General features: G+C 39.7%; 1 protein-coding gene across 4 annotated transcripts in view; it reads left to right on the forward strand.

Moving 5' to 3' along the window:
- The window catches only part of ATG10 (autophagy related 10), a 78,617-nt gene extending 57,171 nt beyond the window's left edge, over positions 1–21,446 (forward strand). For 2 of the 4 annotated variants that reach the window (XR_014619308.1, XR_014619309.1), the window contains exons 5-9: positions 1,013–1,110; positions 19,955–20,052; positions 20,340–20,459; positions 20,553–20,718; positions 20,848–20,860. Coding sequence is in view for 2 of the 4 variants with exons in the window: in XM_084305444.1 (XP_084161570.1) it covers positions 1,013–1,110; positions 19,955–20,052; positions 20,340–20,459; positions 20,848–20,860 (329 nt within the window). In the remaining 2 variants the exon portion in view is untranslated. Of the gene's footprint in view, positions 1–1,012; positions 1,111–19,954; positions 20,053–20,339; positions 20,460–20,552; positions 20,719–20,847 lie in introns of all 4 variants that reach the window. The other 2 variants (XM_084305444.1, XM_084305445.1) reach the window with 2 other exon arrangements.

Genomic DNA, 21,446 nt, shown 5'->3' on the forward strand with positions numbered 1-21,446 from the left:
GATGCAGGTCTAGCAAGTCTCATGTTCCTGAGGATGGCATAGCGTATCTACTTAATATTCTGTTGCCTTCGCAGATACTTCATTTGCTGCACATCTTAATGCTTCTGTTATATGGTGCTTAAGTAAGTGCAGAACTTGGTGCAGTTTTTTCAATGCATGCAGAAGATAAGATAAAACAGAGACTGTAGGCAGCTGTTTTTAACTTACATCTAAACATGGCATTCAAATGTTAATTGGATGAATAAATCTTGTTCATTTTACAGACATGAAAATGTCAGTAGAATAAAACTAGTTATCACAGGATAATGGTCTCTGACACCTAATAGATGTTACGATGAAGCAACTTATTGAAAGTATATCAAAATATCCTATTGCTATTTGTCAAAAACAAATATTCTGAAAAAATTGACATGATTATTTTCAAAGTGGTAATACCTTGGCATAATTCTAACATCACCACTGAAACGTGCTGTGACAATATGGCTCAAGAAAAAAATGTCTTAATGTCTCAAATGTCTCAAAATATGTCTCAAGGAAAAAGAAAAAAAAAAAAAAGTCCTCTAAGTTAGCAAAGGGCAGTGAACTTTTGACTGCATAATTTTGTTCCTTGCATTTTTTTCCATTCTCTCACTATGAATTACATGTATTTACATGAAATAACTGTTAATGATGCTATTCTGTGGTTTTTAATCTCTCTTACTCAAGCATTGTTTTACAAAGTTATTTTAACTTTAGAACTTGCAACCAGGAAAGTGAGTTTTTCCTCTCAGGGGATGGAGAAGTATAGGATAGTTTCGAGAATTTGGGCTAGCTTTATACACACATCCAGTTAGGATTTGAGCATTACTGTTCTGGAGTTTTGAGGCCAGAAGCAGCTCAGTCACATTCTGCTGTTTTTTCCATCTGTCTGCAGATAATCAGTATTCTCAGATTTTCTTTTGCTGTACTCTATTAATACAGCCTGCTTAAGAGCTCTGACTGTGGGTGCTTTTTCCCCTCCCCTCTACCACAGATGGAAGACCTCTAACTCTGGATGAAATATGGAAAAGTGTTCATGCGTGCTACCAGGCTCGTCTGCTGGAGGGGCCCTGGGACACTATTACACAGCAGGTGAGAAGCCACTCGTCCATTACAAAATTGATGGTTGCAATATATGCCCAAATCCTCAATGGCCTTATTTCTCTCCTGGACACAAATAAAAGATATAGAAGTCTTACTGAGGTATGTTGAGCCAGTTATGAACAACAGTTTCAGACCTGGATTTTGAAGAATACATAGATGTTCACCACATAAGACTTAGTGTGACCATATCTCTCATTTAAAATCCTTCTCAAAAGCCAGTCCTGAAAACTGATAATTTCTAAGTAATTTTGGTTTTTGGCAACTATGAAAATAGACTTACTTGCTTACTTAAGTAAAATATAGCGGTGTAATAGTTCACAGATTGTCTGTTAATCAAATTACCAAAAAGACTGTGTAATTTTCAATTTTAAATAGACCTGCAATCCCAAGAATTGAAGGAGAGAAAATTAGTCTCTCAATCAAATAATATGTTGTTACTGACTAATGTACTTAAGAATCAGTGGTTAATGAACACCATGTTTTACAAGAGGAAGCAGATTAGTAAACTCTGTTATCAGTGCCTTGTTTTAGAGGTATTCAAATCACTTTTATTTGAAGTGGTCTTAAAGTCACTAGATTATTTCAGCAATTTATGTCCTATTCGTAGAATTGTGATGGTGGCTGTCTTGAAAACAGTCCTGTTTGTGCCCAGGAAGATGTGACTCAGAGCTGAGCTGTGCACTCTGGGTTCTCCGCTCAGCTCCAGGCCTCCAGTGCAAGTTTGGACAAAGAGTGGGAACTCTCCAGGTGTGAGGTTTTTTATCATCAGAGGAAGATACCAATGTCTCTTTTCTTTCCCCACTTCCATCACTGGCTTCTTGATCTTAGCTGCTTCCAGGTACACAGGTCTCTTACAGGAGCAGCTGGTGCAACAGGAATATAACCTCAACTGAGGTCTACAGGTGTTTCCATAATTCAACTAATACAACTTAATTACAGGATGTCTATTTGTAAATGGCACTCAATCATGGGAACACAAGCAACGTTGATGTTTTTGCAGCCACAGACTATTATTTGTATTATAATAGCTCCCTGAGAACTTAACAGGCATTGGTTTTCAGATGTTTGTTGTGCATTTCTGAATTCTAATTGTGAGTTTGCAGATTCTGTCATAATAGATGCTTTTAAATAAAGTATTAATTATCTGGGTTGTCTACTACAGAATGAAGATGAGAAAATTGGATTTAATAAAATAATAGATTAGCTGATAACTCCCTTTTCTGCACAAGAAAGTTTTGTAGTTCAGATTGTAAAGTTTTGTGATTCATAGCTCAAGTTTAAGATTCAGAGCTAAATCATGACAGTTTCTGCATAGAAAGGCAGAAGATTCAATTAACTTTGCTTTCAATCCATTTGAAAATCCATTGCTGGTAGATAGAGACCAGTAACTCTTAATTACAGTCAGATGCTAGGAATCCTTTGGGGCTGACATCTCAGGTATTTCCCAGATGAGCTGTTCTGGCTTGTGGATAGCTTACAGTCCCACCTGCAAAAATGTATAGGAGAGTCTGCTATCTGCACTCCAGAGGTGTTACTCCTCTACACTTCTACACATTATACTGTGGCCTGAAGCCACATTCACGCTCCTCTGTAGAAAGCACTGTCTCTTTCTATTTGTCTGCAAAGCACTGCAAAAACCCACAGCACAGTGTAGGTAATAAATCATAATGCAGTACTACTGAGAATAAAGCGAAAAGAATATGTTTGAAATGTGTAAAATCAGAGTGATGGAAGCCAAAAGGAAAAGCAGGTCACTCCCACCTGGAGATTACTTTTGCCTCTTAAGACACAGTAAAGTAAAACTGGCCTGCATCTGTTAACTAGGGAAGTAAGTGTGTGAGATACATGCTCGCAGGGGCTTGCAGGAACAGGTTTTATGTTGGTAAAATGTGTGGTGTGCTGAGCCTCTTGTCTCTGCGGCACCTTTCCAGAAGTGGTTCAGCCCATGACTCCAGTGACAGAAACTAAGATATAAAGAAAAACATTTTGGAGAAATTAGCAGAGTTATAGCAGCAAAACACTACTGGACATAACATCGAGGTGATATTCCATTGAATAAGTCATTGCAGACTAAGTTAAACTGCTTTTTCCCAAAATAATGCACATTGTGCCTCAGGCTGATAGCATAATATTGGAACTGCTGGCAGGTAGAAGGTAAGATCCTTCAGCAGTTCCATGAATGATTTGGAATTAATTTACCTCTTTTTTTTTTTTTTTTTTTTTTTTTCCCCTATGCCTTTTGTATGTACCTCATTTCCCTGAATACCATGTACCTGTGGCTTATGGCTGTTGAATTCTGCTGACTTGAGGGAGGTTAGCCTGCTTCACATCAGTATTGAACCAGGTCCAAAGGCCCCAGCTGCATTCCTGGATTGAAAATGTACTTTCCCACATGGCTGTGGGAGAGAGCCTCTGGGAAAGCCGCTTTAAGAGGTCTACAGTTTTAATTTTAGATGAAAGCACACAGGCACCGGGCAGTGAGGATGCACTGGCCATCCAGCCAGGTGGTAAGAAGACAAAGGGAGTTCATGGTTTTGTGCGTACATTTCTGTCTGAGTCTGAGGGGAGGCAAAGCACCAGCACAATTAACAGTGCCAACAGTATTGTATTTTAAGTGCCAACAACTGCTGGTATAACAAACACTTCCCCTTGTAAATTGAGAGATACATATGCCAGATCAAATAGAAAACAGCAGTAAAGATCAGAGCATTCTCAAAGGAATTACAAAAGATAATAAAAACCTACAGTAAGCAATAGCCTGCAAGGCTCAGATCAAAATGGGAGTTAGGTCTGCAAGAAGAAGTGTTTTTTTGCCCTCAAGTGGGCCAGGGGTCTGAACTGAAATACCAAGTGTTTTTTCTTTTTTTTTTTCTCCTGCATTTCTGCTGACCAATTTTGCTATGTGGGTTAGGCTTTGCCTGCAGGGACATAGATCATGTAATGCAAGTCACTGGGCAAACTCACCAAAACAGGCTTGAACTCTCAGTACACGTGGACAACAGAGAGAGAAGGTTCAGGATTTTGCTCCAAAACAGAGCAAAACTTCTACAAGCAATTCACCACTGGGGAAAAAAAAAAAAAAAAAAAAAAAAGAGCAGACAACTGTCAAAGGGTAATGTTACTTACCTTTTAACAAAGGCTGATTTTGGACTTTAATTCAAGAGTTGACAGATCAGGAAACAAATTCTTACTGCCATTTTTTAATCACAGACCCAGGATGTTCAACCAAACATTTGGGACTTACATTCTAAGTGTTTTATGAAATGTGTATAGCATGCCAGTGTAGAGTCGTAATACAACTATGTTTTGTCTTATACTCTGTATGGCAAAATATAGCAGAGATCAGGAACTGAAACATAGCATGAGCTCCAAAGAGTTTAGCTATTTGGCAATTATATCACCAATATAATTGAAAACAAATTTAAATAAAACTTTGAACTTTTCTGTTACTTTTGATTATTATTTGAAAGGCATATTCATTTTCAGAGAAAGTGTCTTTAGATATTTTTACTGACTAGATTATTTTTACTGCAGTAAGCAGAAGCCAACTAGTTACCTTCTCATAAATAAATTAGTATGATAAGGTTGCATAGTATTTTATAATGATAATTGATAAATGGTGATGATTTAATTGCACTTCCTCTAGTAATAATCTTAAAATGCTCAAATGAAGTTCCTGTGATTGGCTTTCTTGTGAGTTAAATCTCCCTGGAGTCTTCAGTCATCCCTTTTCTACATCCGGAGATAACTTGCTTTAGCTGTTTTAAATAATACAAATCAATTATAACACACAGCTGTTTAACAAAACTTCTAAATGTTGCTACAGGTCTCTGTGGGTATTTCCTGATGGCTTTTAATGACATCAATTTAGCACACCTGGTAAGATCTGTGTTAGCTGGAAGTAGCTTAATTCTGCAATGACAGGAAAATTAAGGAGTATTTATGGATTACTGTTGCATTTCAGAACTGTTGCCAACTGTGATTTTAGCTTCTTTTTGAAGAGTCAGAAAGGGAGTTGCAGACATGGCATGTCTGTGTCCTGAATATCTTCCTTGTAATTTCATAGATGCTTTTGAGGATATCCTGCATTAGCTATTACTCTCTACGTATTCTGAAAGAATGTTGCTTTGCATTTTTGAATTAGTGGATTTTAGAAATGTACTCTTTCGAAGAAGCTCCTTTCTGAGTGCCTATTGTAACTTTCCTGAAATACAAAGAGAGCTTTCCTCAGTTGCACCTCAGCTGGTTTGTCCCATTCAGCATGAATTAGGATGTCCTAGGGGATCTTCTGGGCACCTCAGACTGCCAGCCCTGTTTTTTTCCTGACTTTTTAAACGTACTTCCTAAGCTTGTTATGTATTGGCCTTAAGGACAAATAAGAAATATCGATGTTTCCAAAGGAAGACAGAAATGTTGTGAATCATAGAATCATTCATGTTGGAAAAGACCTCTAAGATCATCTAGTCTAACCTTTAACCCAATATGGACAAGTCCATCATTAAACCATGCTACTAAGTTCTACATCTACATGTTTCTTGTAGATCTCCAGGGACTCAGCCACTTCCCTGGGCAGCCTATTCCAATGCCACACAACCCTTTCAGTAAAGAAACTTATCCTAATATCCAGTCTAAACCTCCCCTGATGAACTTGAGGCTGTTTCCCCTTGTCTTATCACTTGGTGCCTGGGAGAAGTGCTCAGTCCCCATCTTGCTATGAGCTCCTTTCAGGTACCTGTAGAGAGCAATGAGGTCTCCCCTGAGCCTCCTCTTCTCCAGGCTGAACAAGCCCAGCTCCCTCAGCCGCTCCTCACAGGACTTGTTCTCCAGGCCCCTCACCAGCTTCGTCGCCCTTCTCTGCACCCGCTCAAGCACCTCCATGTCCTTCTTGTAGTGAGGGGCCCGAAGCTGAACGCAGTACTTGAAGTGCGGCCCCACTAGAGCCAAGTACAGAGGGACAATCACTTCCTGAGTCCTGCAAATAGGATGAATGTAAAAATAGCACTGGAGAGATTTCAATTAATAACAGGAAAAAAAAAAACAACTCAGGAGCAATCTCCAAAACCTCCAAGCAAAAGTATCCAGCTAAAAAAAAATTACGGTAAATGGGAATAAAAGTCTGTACAAAGGAATGATGAAGTATATCATTGTGATAAGGGATGACAGCAAGAGAGACACATTTCTCTCACATATGCTCTGATATTTAGCAGAGAAGTCCAGTACAGTTTTAGGTAGATACATAGTGGTATTGTATAAAAAAGCTCCAACATAATGGTCCTTCTTTGTGTAAATGAACAGCAGGTTCACTGCTTTAAAATCCAGGTATGATACACCAGAGGCGTAGTAAATCAGCAGAAGTCCAAACATGTCATAGTGAAATGCTAAATGATGAGACAATTTGCAAAGAAAGACCACAAGAACAGGAGAAAGGATCCAAAACAAACAGTGGAGAACAGAGAATAGACCTGAAATGAAGGTGGAGAAATCTTAATCTTAAAGTGAGCATATTTTATGACGGGGTAGTGCATTATTTTACAACCAGGAATTTAAAACAAAGTTTCAGTTTTTCAGGTTATCTGTAAAGGCTATTATTTTAACTTTTGTCGTTTTGGGAATCTTCTCCAGCATGAATGGGAGATGTGCAGCAGTTAAACATAACTCTGTGTTTATAGCTAGAACTTCTGTCCTGAAATTACATGGTATTTGGTCCTTCTTGTAGAAGTTGACAATACAGAGTATTAAGTACCTGTGACTAGCAGATTTTGTCCTCTAATTTTTAGATACTTGCTTTTCAAAATTATGGCCTGATGATGCATATAGTTACCTATTAAAAAGTGAACTAAGAAGACCCATTTATTTTCCAGGCACCTTCCAAAACTTATTACAAAATAGTAGAGTATTTATTGGTGTGGACAATGGGTGAAGGCACTAGCCATTTTCATCCTGTCTTTGCGCTGGGGGGTGTTTATAAAAATGTGCACAGAACAACTTCAGCAGGGAAGAGTGAAACATTCCCACCTCCAAAACGCAGCTCAGTGGTACAGTGGTGTGGCTAACTTCCTATGAAGTTAAGAGCTTTACTCTAAAACAAGAAGAAAAGAAAGCTGAATCTAGGTCTCGTGTCTCAGATTAGTTCTTTACTCGCTTGTAGAGTAAAGCGGGGTATAACGGCCATCTCTTCTTTCTTTTTGGTATGTTTTGTACATTACCAGGTTTGGCTGTGTGGATGGCTGTGGGATTCAGTTTGGGGTGTAGGCCAGAGGTTTATGTTCTCCAGATATAGTTGTTTATGCCCATGGCAAGTAGCAGAAAAATGTTTTCTTCTTCTGTGAGGGGGGACTTAGCACGCTGAGAAACAGGTCTTCCAAAGGCTAGGAGTAAGCAAAGTGAGAATTTCAGAGAATTTTGGATATAAATCCCTGAACATATGTGCCCAAGTTCATTTTTGCTTCTTCTCATTTGTGCCAGTCCATGTCTCAGTTACTTTTTTCTGTTTTTAAGCAAACTAACAAGATGATTTTAAAAGTTGAAGAATAAATCTGATCACAGTCAGGAAACAAGCATCATCAATTTTTTTTTTATTTTTATTTTTTTATGAGTGTCATGTTGTCATAAACCCTGACCTTGCCCTGAGAAAACAAAGTCATAAACACAATCAAGTAAATCTGCTAAGTTTTAATCAATGCTCAGCGATGATGGAATGTAAAATCAAACATCCAAGGATAGAAATCGAATTGCATTATTACAGGAGGCTCAGCAGTTGAAAAACTGCCCAATAAAACAAGAATGAAGGCTTGGTGACTTGAAGGTTCTGTAGAAACAGTCTAAAAAACTAATCTGAGTCAGGACTCTGAAAGATCATGGGAGTTAACAGAGCACATGCTGCCTTGCTCATTCCCTGCCCCTTAGCAGGTTTTACCGAAACCTCTTCAGACCCAGATGCTTCTGTTACCAAAATGTGAATTAGGGCTCTGCCTGCAGGGCACTCCTCCTAACCATGGGAGCGGACAAGGTTCACGTATGGTATGTCGGTTCTGTTTTTGCTGCCAATAGGTTGGTGTTTTGATTCTTCTAGTGCTTTGCTGTCACCCCAGAAAAAAAAAAAAAAGACATCAGACATTCTGATACTGACTCTCAATGCAGTAGTTTGTGAGGGCAGTTGCAAGTCTTAAATCTCAGGGCTATATTAAATTCCTAAATGTGGTAGATCATTGTTGTCTATGTGGTAGTCTGTTAAAAGATCCTCCACGCTGTTTCAGGTCTTAGCTTACAGGCTCACCTTGTGTAACCCTTAAAATAGAAAGGTGTGGGCTGCTGACACCAATGCTAATTGAATGAGGCTGAAGATGATTGTGCTGTTTTCCTTCTGCACTGTGCATGCATCTTCATGTTCAGTCTATTCAGCCCTTTTATGAATCCTCATCTGCAATGAAGAAAGCTATTTGCATTTACTAACAACACTTCTACTACAAAAGGGAATATTTGCAACCCTGTCCCACAGATATTAAATTTCAGAACAGCAAGTGATAAGGAATTCTCCTATGTCTGATTTGTTACTATTGTTTATTTCTCAATTTCACCTAAATCAGATGTTTTTCTCCTGTCATGTGGTACTTAGCAGGTAGTTGTAATATCATCTCTGTTATATGTCCATTCTGTCACATAAAAAGTAGTCATCCAAATGAAAACTTCCCAAGAACAGCACAGAACTGCAGTATTTTTCCAGAGTCTGCGCTTTTTCAATATGTAGTTAAGAATCTGAAAGACATATTCTTTATAGAACTTCAATAATCCTGTCCATTACATCACTTAATTTATAGCAATGTTAACAGAAAAATCAATAAACATTATTTCTAAAATGTCAAGGATGTTAATGGTGTGATTTAAAAAAGGAAGAAGATTCAAAACTCTGAACAGAACACTTTGATATAGTGTTGTAGAGGCACATCTTGCTGAAACTGTGGTAGGGAGGATTTAAATCATTATGGCTCAGTCATCTTGAAAAATGTGTGTAGGTAGCTATTCTTAGACATACAAATCTTTCTTGCCATATTGTGGGATTTTGCTAAGTGGGGGAGGCTGTATACAGTATATCTTAACAGAAGGTTGCTAAGATCTCTCTTAAATCACTTTGACTCATATCAACAGTTGCTATGGATCCCCTGCTAATATTTTTGGAAAATTATTAGTACAACTTCCTGAGGAAAGGGAATCTTACCAGCATGGATTGGAAGGCTGTTTCAGAGGGAAAAATCTAAGAACGGAAAAGCTGGGTGAATATTTATTTCAATCTAAATTTTTCTGTGATAGATTGAACTTCTGTGGTTGAAAACACACAACAGTGGTGTACAAGCTAGCAATAAGGTTTATTTGAAAACTAAGCATTAATTAATAATGTATAGCTGCCCTACAGCTGAGTCATGCTTCTCCCAGTAAGACTTTATGGGCATAAACCTAGTCTGACTAATTTCAAAGGAGGAAAAGACCAAACAGTGGACCACTATTGAAGGATATAGAATAAGTGAAAAGGCTTAATGGGTAATGTTCATATGGAGATAAAAAGTGGTAGGAGGATCCTTGCTGATTTCTGGGGCACAAGTCAGTACAGACTTTTAGTGTTATTGCTCCTTGAATTGATCAGTTATTCTGAAATGGAGATTTAATAATATTTCTACACTGATACATAATTAATTGAATGAATTACAGTGTAGTAGTATTGATTCCCTTGATTCTTCTCTGCTTCTGTAGAAAAAATTTGACAGTGCTACACATTGCATTTGCCTTTACAGCCAATTTCTCTAGCAAGAGAGATTCCACAGAGCCTCCCAAGAAGAAGATGAAATAGTATATTCCTTTCCTGGTCTGGCATTGCTCATTGTAGGCAGAGATGGGTTGCTCTTCTGTCTTCCCCTGCAGTGACCTCCAGCAGGCCTGTATGGAACCAGAAAATCATTACTGATATGAGGCTGGTTACTGAATATTCCGCCTAATTGAATGTTCCTGTGAAGAAAAAATTAAAGTACACAGTAATATCGATTGCACAGTGTGAGGGAAATGGATATCATATATGTCACAAATTCAACTCCACATGAAAGACAACTGTCATGGTCACAAAACTGTTGTAAACTTGATAACAATTCCCCCCCCTTTTTTTTTTTTCTGCAGCAAGTGCTCTTGGTCAAGCCCTTCCGCAGATTTTATTTATTTATTTAAGAAAAGCTTTTAAAGTGCCATTTAAATGGAGGTTCAGTATCCAGGTTAACAGATCAGCAGTTCAAAAGCATTTAGACAAATTCATGAGACCACTTGTCCATAAATGGATTCAAAAAGACCATGCATGAATGTGTCCTCCATCATCTGTAGTACAACAAGCACAAAGGGAGTAAACCACAGAAAAAAGCCGGGCTCTTGCTCTACTACAACAGCTTTTCCACCTGCCACTGTTGCAGACCAGACCCACTGCTGGATGGATTCTGTTCCCATCCAGTAGGGCACTTCTTACATTCTTCAGACAGTCTGAGGTTCAAAAAGGAAGGTGAACTCATCAAAGGAGATGGATTTTCTTCATATGGTCAGACCAGTATATGCAGCTGTGTATAGACTCTGAGGACTCACAAAACCACCTGACAGCTCTTAAAGTTGAAAGTCAGACAGAGGCCAGTGTTGCGTTCCGATTTTGTATACTGTATTTCTGGCTGCATAGCAGCCTAATTCAGGAGTAAGCAGAGAGACTGCTCAAAATGCCCTGGCAGAATGGGAGTTACGGCTCCTGCAGCAGTGATATGTTCAAACTTCCGTAAACTTTTGGGCTCTCTGAAGAGAGCTCAGTGTTTCACTCATTTGTTGTCACAGACACTGAGGTGTTCCAAGTCTTTTTTGAACTCTGAATACCATTGTAACCAAAGCACTTAGCTGCAGCTCTGGGAAGGCCTCGTAGCAGACCGTTTCAGTTCCTTTTGGCATTTTCTGTTCTCCACCTTTCTTATGCCAGCATTCACTTTTTTTGGTGCTCGCTAATCCCAATTCAAACTTTTTACTCTGCCATATACTGTGTATAGAGATTCTTGGGCAACTTGTGACAGATCAGGCTTTTACACAGCACAATGCTTGTAGCCTTATATCGAGTCTATCATCAGGAAAATTACCACGAATATTGATGGTCTTAAAGTGTCTGTGCAAGAATAAGAATTTGCTGTTTCAGTAGTTATTCAGAGTATTGGTCCAACAAATGGTATTTCAAGTAATATGCACTATGGGGTGCAAGTCTTCCCTTGGCCTGAACTCAGAATGAGGGCTGAGTCACATTTTTACGGACATTTGATTGCCTTCTTATATTTGATATAGTCAAATTAGTGTTCTACTGCTCTGCTGCAGAAGAAATTTGCTTTCCATTCATTACCCTGTAGTAATTGTCTGTCTTCTGACAACATTATAGCTATTAGTCATACTTCCTTCTTGATAAACTATATAGAGGAGGTAGGAATATATGCCATCTCATTTGCTAGTTACAGTATTTCAAACTCAAAAGTCCAATGAAAATCTCTCTTCCCAATATCTTCTTGTCCAGAAATTCCTGGGATTATAAAGTGAACCCTTCGGGGGCACATTTATCAAATGCCATTATGGATTTTTTTTTCTTTTTTTTTTTCTGAACTCAACATTTTTTAATCAGAGTTGGAAATCTGTCCCAAAATCTTTCCATACTTATACAGCTTGTTGGATCTTTCAGTTTTGCACCTTAGATGAATCTCTTAACTTAAGAACAGATTTCAAATAGTAATTAATTAAGACTATAAGCTACATAACTAAAATGGTGACAACTGAATTAATCTTATTTTGGCAAGCATGGAAGAGGAATCATCTGTTTATTTTCTTGGAAAAATGGCTGAGATGCCATTTCTTGACAATATAATTATGGACCTGCCAATTTTTAACTATAGAATTTTCTTAAAGAATCCTAAATGCAAGTTACATGCTTTTGGGAAGTTTAGGCTTTAAAAACATAGCTTTGTCTGAGCGTCACCTAGTGCTTTATTCCACTTTTTCTTAAATTTAGTAATTCAAACCTGGTTTTATATATAAGCATCAGCAGTGTTGTCTATTCTTGTTTAATGTTATGCTTGTCCTGCGTGACTTAGGTATGCCTTTAAAAGATATTCTGTTAGATGTTAAATTATTAAAAAAAATAAATATATATGTAAATTGCAAAAGAGGATTATCACCCTCTTAAAACTGTAAATATTCTGGAATAAGGCAGATGAACCAATTTCAGGGATGAAATATGAAATAGGTCTTGGTTATCTAGTTATTTATGTTATTTTTTATTCTGTAGTATTAAGGTGATACAATTGTAAGCTCTGCACAAAAAGTGCATAAGCATGTCAGATCTTAAGACATTCTTTTCTGTTGTTATCACTGTGTTAGTTACAGAAACCACTATATGGAAAATGTATTTATCTTCTGAATAAACCTGAAATAGGAAGGGCCCAAAGATGTAAAGTAAATGAAAGTGAAACTTCTGATTAAATACATTTCTGTCTGTTGCCCTTGAAAACACTTTATTTCTGGGTAAATGGCTTTGTCTAAATGACTTTCTAACCTGCACTGTGCATTATACAAGAAAAGCAAAGCTGTCCTCAAAGATTTTGGATTGAGGTACCATTCCTGTTTTGGATGCACATCCTATTTCTGGTAGCTTTAAAAATGGAAGAGCAAGATTGATGTTTTTGTGACATTTGACTACAGACACGTTCAGGTGTCACATTCAGCAGAAGCTGAAGATGTCAACGTAAGTCACAGTAAGTTAGCAATGTAGAGGTGATGTGTGCATGGAATGTGGTGGTTAGAGCTCTGTCCAAATTAAAAAACAATTTTATTGCAAACTGTAGACAAAAGGCTGCATTCAGGCTGTGATCAGCCAGCTTTCATGTCATTAGCAGGGTTTTAAGATGTCCTTTATGGAAAAAGGAGTGGCAGTTTGTGCTCTGAAGAATTTGTTTCTTCAGAAACAGCATTTCCACCGTCTTGGCCATGATGGATTTGAAACAGCAGGTACAAAGTGGTAAATGTGGTTCATTTTACAGAAATTCTGGCTGCATCAAGTATTCTCGTATATTTGTGTTGTGGAATCTGCCAAAGCAACTCCATTTTCCTCAGAAAAACTCCAGCAGTTTGATTAACTGTTTTTTCGACTTGGACTTCATACTTGATGCAAGAAGAAAGCTTATTTGACTGTGTGGGGTTCACAGTTGTGAAAGTATTAATAAAAACATGTCGCTGAAGGTAGCATGTCTTTGAAAACACACAGGGAACACATACATTAAATCATAAGGGCAACTGTAACTGTCCCTCTCCAAAGAACTTGAGCAGGAATTAAAATCCATCTGTAGCCTTCTCCTCCAAAAAGTGGTTCAGTAATGACAGAAAATCGCTTTTTTCGTCTGATTTTCACTTTTTTTGTCTCATCAGGCTCCCTTCAGGTTTTCCCTAGCTCAGTACCATTGCAGATTTATTTTGATTATCTAAGAAAATGCAGGAGAGCAGAGATAGTTGCACTTTTAGAGTCATTCTCCAGTACCTGCTACAGACAGAAGTAGGCTGTTTTATCCTCAGCACGCTTAGCAATAGGAGTTCTTCTCTGTGTTTTACTGCAAAGTTGTCGGAACTTTCCTCAGTTACATCAGTGGGATGACTCGACTTCTGTTTGTAAATCGAAATCAAGGTGACTAAATATGTCACCTGTCCCAGGTAATAAACTATCCTGTGCCCACTAAGATGGTAGGAGCTTTTAAAATGCTTTTTGGATTTGCCAGCTTTTACAGCAAGCACATTCCTTTCACCAGCCATCTTGCCCCATCTGAAGATTTTTTTGATTATCACTTCTCTGTAACCAATACCAGTCCTATTCCTTAAACATTGTTTTTATGAAGTGGCTGCACTAGTAGAAATGTTCTGACCCACATCGGTAGAAAGGAGAAGCACTACACAGTTAGTATTCTAGCAGCTTTATTACTATCATCTGTGCCTTCCAACGGGATGATAGAAATTTCTGGTGTAATTGAAATTCCTTAATGCTGCTTCTGCAACACAGTGGTGCCATAATAATGGAGTTCCTGTTGCAGTAATTCCATTATTAGGGGAAAATCTGTAAGAAGGAAACAGAGAGAGATGTTTGGAACATGTTTCTTGTAACAGCTGTTGCTGTCCTGTTGCCTTTACAAGTACCATTACTGGACCTTGTAATCACAACATGCATATGCTCATCTGACTTCACTGCTCAGGCTTAATGTCCCCCTAGCCCTCATTCATAAAAACATTACTTGATTTTTACACCCAAACTGGAGCGTGTGTGTAATCGAAGCATGAAGTCTTCCTTTGACCTCAGGTTCAACGTGCTTTGGGTTCCACGTGTGCAGTTATTGTTGTGGTCGTGGGACATAGAGTCAATCTGAAGAGAAAAATTATATTGCTGTCTTTCTGAATAAGAAGAGTTTGATTTTATTGACAAGTAAGTTACTACTGGTGTGTATAAAAAATAAGGAATGAAAAAGGAGGTTGTGAATTCAAGGCCATAAAATACTTGTAGCATCATAACCCTGTGTGAAGGATTTTTACATAAGAGTAGGCATTTATTTCAGTAAGTGGGGTTAAAAGCTGGTGAAAAGGGAAGGGCCTGCAGCTTCCTTATTCATTGCATCACTGTTTCCATTTCCTTGAACGGAAGAGATTATGGAGGTCATGATTTATTAATCCTACCTTCTTTTTCTGACCTGATGATTGGGATTGCAAACACTGCTGGGAAAATACCTGGAGATGGTAGGTGCTGCATGGGGTGTTTGGTAGCAGTATCCTGCATGAAAGTTTTGACACCCCTCCGTGATGATATTTGTAAAACAACATCATGCAGACTGGATCGGGGCAGAGTTAGTTTTAGGTACAAATCCCTTGCACTATTGTAAACGGAGAGGCCATAAATGTTATGATGTATGGTCTAAGGCAAGTTAATGTAGCACTGGAGAAAATAGAAGCCATTACTACGGGACAAGCTCCAGTTATGACAGAGAAGATAAATGGTGCTGTTACAGGAGATGTACTGACAACAAAATACCTGCTGGCTGGCAAAGAGAATAGCGGAGCACAGCACAGCTACCTACAGGCAATTACCCGATACCTGAAGTAATGTTTATTTTTAATTCAAATCTGACTTGGGTAGTATTTCCTACGCGCACTGATAGGTAAAGTGACATAACCCAACCCGGTGGAAGTTTTGTATTCGATTATATGTGCACTTAGCGGCCACCCAGTTTTTGCCACTGTTCAGACTCATCTCTGACATTTCACTGCATTACAGGCAGTGCTCAGGGCCGGAGATGAAGCTAGTCTTAACCCCTTACACCTCACGGCCTTGCGAGGACAGCCCAATTGCATCAGTAAATGGGGGCAGAACAGGTGAAGGACGGTTGATCGAGTACTGGCATCCCTGACAGGCTTTATGAAAACAGGCCTCTTTGTGCCACACAGAAGAAGCTGCTGCCCAACTGAAATGTTTCCTCATCCTCAGGGAGCCTGTGGCATTCCTTTGGTCGTTGTTCTTGCTGAGGGTTCAGGCACACTAACAAAAACCTCGGTGAACGAGGTTTAAGCTCAGCAGTTTGTCCTCGCATCAGAGGGAGCTCACCACACCTGCACAGATGGTTGTGGTTGCTCAGCTAACATACAGGAAGCTGTTACGCTCCTCAGTCACGTGTAGGATCCCTAAACAGAACTAAATTCATTATCAAACTACCAGTGAAACATTTCACATCTCTTACGTGGTTTTGTGAGAGAAGCTGAGGCAACAGGGACAGAAACGGGTGCAGATCGTCCTTTGAAGTTGTTCTTGATGTCACCTAAAAAAGATGTCTTCCTACAGAAAGGAAATGGAGCAAGGTTTGGAGCTTTCATATTCACTGGAGCTGGTTGCGGCCTGTAAAAACTTGATTTCCAGTGAAAGTTGGGTCAGGCTCAAGAGATATGCAGGTGTGTGACGGACTCCAGTGTCAGGTGCTGATCAGCACTGTGAGCCAGTGTGGGGATGGCAACAAGAAAATAAAGCAGCCGATTTCAAATTAACTATCCAAGCATTGCTGTCCGGAAGAGTTGAGAGCAACCTGTAAATGGGTTCTTTCTGTACAATGTCAGCGAGTAATTGCTGGGATTGAATTGGAAGTCACACACGTTTCTCTGTAAAAGGCATTGCTATATGACCGATTAAGAACGAGGAGACTCTTTTTTACTACCTAAAATGGTCTTTTTTTTTTTTTTTTCCATGAAACCTCAATAGGACTTTATGTTTTTCTCAAAAGGGATGCACAGCTGAGGCTAGCTGAAGGCTAGTATTGCCATCCCAGCATTTTTCCAGGATACATTTCATTGCCTGTGGAGTATCTTTATTCCAACAAATGATTGTGGCAGGTACTAAGCAGGTTCCTGGAGCTGATGCAGCACTAGCTCCCTCGTTCTCATGAGGTACACTTTGGACAGTGTTTGAGAAGGACCTGGGAGTGATCACACTGCAAATTCGCAGCCCTCTCTCAGGGCATACCATGAGCGACAGAAGTGCACCTTTCTGGCTTCTCCTGATGGAGCACCTCAGCACGGACCCCTGGGGTGGCAAGATAAGCCACTGCCTTCAGTTCTGGACTCATCTGCAGTGATGACCAGCAAGGGCACTAATTAATGCTGGTTTGACCGACAATTGCATGTAAGCTGTCGTACAATAGTGAGTTCTAGCTACTGCAAGCCTGGGCTGAAATCTGAACTGGTGACCTGGCAATAAAAATTCTCTATAGCCCAGTATCAATTCTGAAGTCATTCAGAGCTTTGATAACTTGTTTTTTTCTTTTTTTTTTTTTGGCAGCTGTCCGGTACTTCCAACAGCTTTCCCCCCGTGCCTCAGCCATTTCCCTCCTTAGAAACTCCTGCTTGGCTCAGGAAATCTTTCAATCTCTCCTGCTTCTGTGTGCTTCCTGTCAGATGTACAGAGCGTGACATATTCCTATCTTTCAGGTTTTGAATGTTTCTGAAAAGTGTAGCATTCTTGCAGTTCCATTCCTTTCATTTGAGGTGAAAAAGACAAGTGGTTTCAATCAGCTTATTGAAAAATTCCCATTTTATACACAACTATTTTCTTGACACCATATTTGCTAAGAATCTGTGTAATACCTAAATTTCATGGATTAGAGGTATACAAATAAGTGACAGTCCTCAGCTTGCCTAAGTGGAAGCCAAAGCAGCTCTCTGTGAATGTGCAGCTGTAGTGCATGTGCCATGCCCACAGCCTCGCGAAGAAGCAGCATAAGTTTCAATGAACCCCTGGGTCACTTCATTGCTGCCATTCAAAATTAGGTGGATTACAGCGAAATCTGCACTGCTCTGGCACTGGTGTTGCTTCAGAAGAGCAAGGAGGAGGGTTTGACTAACCCAAACCAAGTGTCCTCAGAGTATTTCTACCAACTCTGAAGCCGGGGGCTGGGTCCTGTCGCAGAAACCTCTCCCTTTACATCTGTTGGATCAGGAGGGGAATAAAGCGCCTTTCCACTGTTCAAGAAGAGTGGAAGAGATGCTGCAGGGAGTTTGAAGTTGAGTGGATTTCACCACTGTCACATGCTCTTAAGTTGGCACTAAAGATGGGATCAAGGGTATGACACTTCCGAAAAATTGGGGAGCAATACACTTTGCTTTTTCATACAGACATGTAATTGTTAGTGTTTGGGATTTTTTTCAGTCTCACTCCGTTGTGTTGTAAGGAGAGGAAGAACTAAAAGAAGAAAGGTGAATAAGCTATTTAAAAAATCATCCCTGGCTGCCATTGGCTGTCATTCATTGGAGGTTTGCTATAGCAAGAACTGCAGGATAGGATGAAATACCAGGTCACGGGATGGTTGGGATTGACTTCAGGCTGAACATTCATCTTTGGAAATCATCCTTGTTCTTTTCTTGCAGTGCTAAGACATTCAAAGCCCAGCGGATCTTCTGCGTTCTCTTTGGGGCTGTGTATTATCTCTTTAGACTTTTTCTTCACGTAAGGGAATTGCTCAGCTTGCTGCTTGATGTACTTTGTTTTGTTTGGTTTGGCTTAATAGTTTTGTAAATACTGTTAACTATCTGTTTTTACTGTCTTTGAGGAATACCATTGGCACAACCTATGTATTTTCTAGAATTGCTTAGAGATCTGAGATGATTTAAGCTAGCAGATAATTTGAATGGATCTTTTATTCAAACTGTTAGCTTTTCTCAATGGAAAACAGCATCAGTTCACTGTTACCAACAGCAGATGGTAGCATTCATGGGTAAGTTATCTGTTTGCACTGCGATGTAAAAACACAGCTTTCTGAACATTATTTCTGTATGTTGTGAAGCATCTGGAAGTTTTTAAAAGTTCTCCTAGACACAAAAGGATTGATCCTTATGAGTGTGTTTTTAGCATGAGAACCAAGTGTCCTTCAACTGCAAGAGACACTGTGATTGATACAGGATATGTCCTCTTTGCTAAAGGTGACAGGCCAGGATTTGTCTTCATTTGTTAGCAGGGGGTTGGGAAAGGAGTTTTTACTGTATTGTAAGAAGATTTAGCGGTCCTCCTCTCTTCAGTGCAGGCAATTTGCTAAATCCTAAGACAAAATGCAGCCACAGAACCAGGAGACTCCGGCTGCAGTTCTATCAGACTGGAATAAGAGATTATGTCTCGGAGACTAAGATTAGTATAGTTTCTTCTTGGCCAACCGTAGTAGAGCCACCACAAGAAGTGCAGCTAGGGAAAAGGGCCTTTATCCAGAATAAAACACCCAGTCCTCACAGTAAGTCTCTGTCGAGGCTCTGGCTCCAGCAGTCTGGGCTTGGCTGCAAGCAGGCTATGCTAGCCTTCCACGTTGGGCATCTTTCTCTCCTGGAACCACTCTCTAGCTGTTCCCTGCTGTGCTGCACTAAGTGCTTTTGCCCTTCCTGAGTGTGGGGATGAGGTAGGATTTGTTGATTTTGGTGCAGAAGCAGCAGCAGTGACCTCAGCAGCATTAAAGGAAAATCAGTTCCCCGGGGCACAGTGCGTGAGGCAGATGTGCTGATCTCTTGGTATCACTGATGCAAGAGCAGATGAGATCACTGTTAGGGCTGTGCGTGGAGTGCAGGTTTGATTCAGTCAGAGCACGTACTTAGTTTCAGTGCCTGTTGGAGAAGAAAGTGAAAGCGTTGTGCAGCATCAGATTGAGTTTTCAACAGCACCCCGTGCGGTGTGAGGGTGGAAAGGAACACACAAAGCCTTAGCAAAGCCTTGTAGGGAGTGTGTATGACTGCAAACTTAATTGTCACTATATGGCTTTTTTTTTTTTTTCCTGCAGGACAGTTTTGATTGGGCTCTTGACAAACGACTGTGTTTCAGGATACTTTTTTTTTCTTTTTTTTTCCATAGAATAGCCTAATGTGAGGCTATGCCATCTAGTGGAAGTTAAAGCCACCCTGAGGGCTCTTCCTCCATTCCTGCTTCCTCTCACAAGCCCCGCATTAAACTCCATTTATTTCTCAGCACCTGTTTGACAAGACTGTAACTCCAGCTGCTTTTGAAAACTTTTACATTTGAACTAAACTGTGGCATTGCCTGCTTGGTGCTTTTATTTCTCTTTTTAGATAAGAAAATATGCTGTCAAGTATTGATATGTCAGCCACTGCTAGTAGAAAAACAATGTGAATTGAGAAAAATTGCATCAAGCGTTAAGTGGACACTGCTTTGTCTGTTTCAAGGGTAAACAATATATTTTCTGTTTTCTTCCTGCATAGTAAAACAACTGATTTTCCCTCTTAGGAGCACCCGTTACTTGGGCAACCATTTTTTGTTCTACACCCCTGCCGGACTAATGAATTCATGTCCTCTGTACTGGCCAGCTCACGGAAACAGAACAGGTAAGAAGCACTACTGTGCTTTGCAAGGCTTGCTGTGGTGCAGGCAAAGTAAGTCAGCTAGGGAGTGAACATCATCAAAACAACTTCCTTTATCCAAACAGAAAGGGATTCTGTAGTGTCACTTAAGCGCTGAAAGCTGAAGTGCACTTGATGTAGATAAAGTAAGGGAATGGCCCCACTTGAAGTTGTTTTTATTTTATTTTATTTTTATTTCTGTGACTGTCAACTGTATCAGCAATGCAGAAAAGTTGGGTAAGATGTTTATGGATTTTTCTGTCCTTTTCTAGACACACAAATTACATTATATTGTGGCTGAGTACTGTAGGCCCAGTTGTGGGTCTAAATCTACCTTTGAGTTATGCAAAACTAGGACCAGAGCAGAATGTAAGTGCTGATTTAAAGGAAAGGTAAGATAAAATTACATCACCATTTTTCTCTCCTGTCCTCCCACAAAATTTTAAGAGATCAGAATTGTCAAAACATTATCTTTGCCTTTGGAGCTCTTCAAATTCATTTGGGACTCACCTTCCGATATTTTACTTACATGGCTGCCTTACTGCCTTTCCTGCTTCACAGTGAAAATGTACGCTGAGGAAGATGTGTTTGGCATGTTGCTGACACCCTTCCTGACTGTCAGAAGGTCCCTGGTAGGGAGGTCTCTCTCAGGTGTGTAAGGGCATTTTGTGGTGGTCCCTCCAGCACGTGGTTGATGGTGTGATCTAGAAAAACTGCTGCAGCAACTTTCAGTTTCATCCCTTCTCTTTTTTTTTTTTCTGTTTGATATCTCCTCTTCAGACCCACGAATTGAAGGACAGCTGATGGTTAGCAGTAGTGAACTACTGTAGTAGTGTAGGAAGTCTACTACTGTAGACTTCCCTACAGAAGAAACCAAACACAGACGAGAGGAATCCTACCTGACTGGGAAGCAATACAGCGTGGAAAAACAACTGTTCATGGCTCTTTCTTTGTCAAGAGCATGTCTGGTTACAGCTGAAGACCTAGGAGCTGGATGCAGTTGTGACAACTCCCAAGCACCACCAAGACCTGTGATGGCACTGACCCTTTGAAGTCACTCACTTCCTTTCTCTGTTTTACTGAGACTGTGGCCTTAATAGAGCTGCACACAAATGCAGAAACCTATTACAGAGTTGAAATGCTGCATTTGGATCTTCTAAACTTACCTACTGACAGTTGTGGTGGTTTTACCGTGCTGGGCAGCTAAACCCCACAACCGCTCTCTCACTCCCCCTCCCTTAGATAAGGAGGGGGAGAAGTAAAGCAAAGAACAACTCACGGGTTGAGATAAGGATAATTTAATTAAAGGGAAATAATTATAATAATTAAATAAAGACTACCATGAACTAAACAATTTAACTAAGGGGAAATAAAAGGGA

The sequence above is a fragment of the Netta rufina genome (assembly GCF_964035555.1).
Source record: "Netta rufina genome assembly, chromosome: Z".
NCBI lineage: Eukaryota > Metazoa > Chordata > Aves > Anseriformes > Anatidae > Netta > Netta rufina.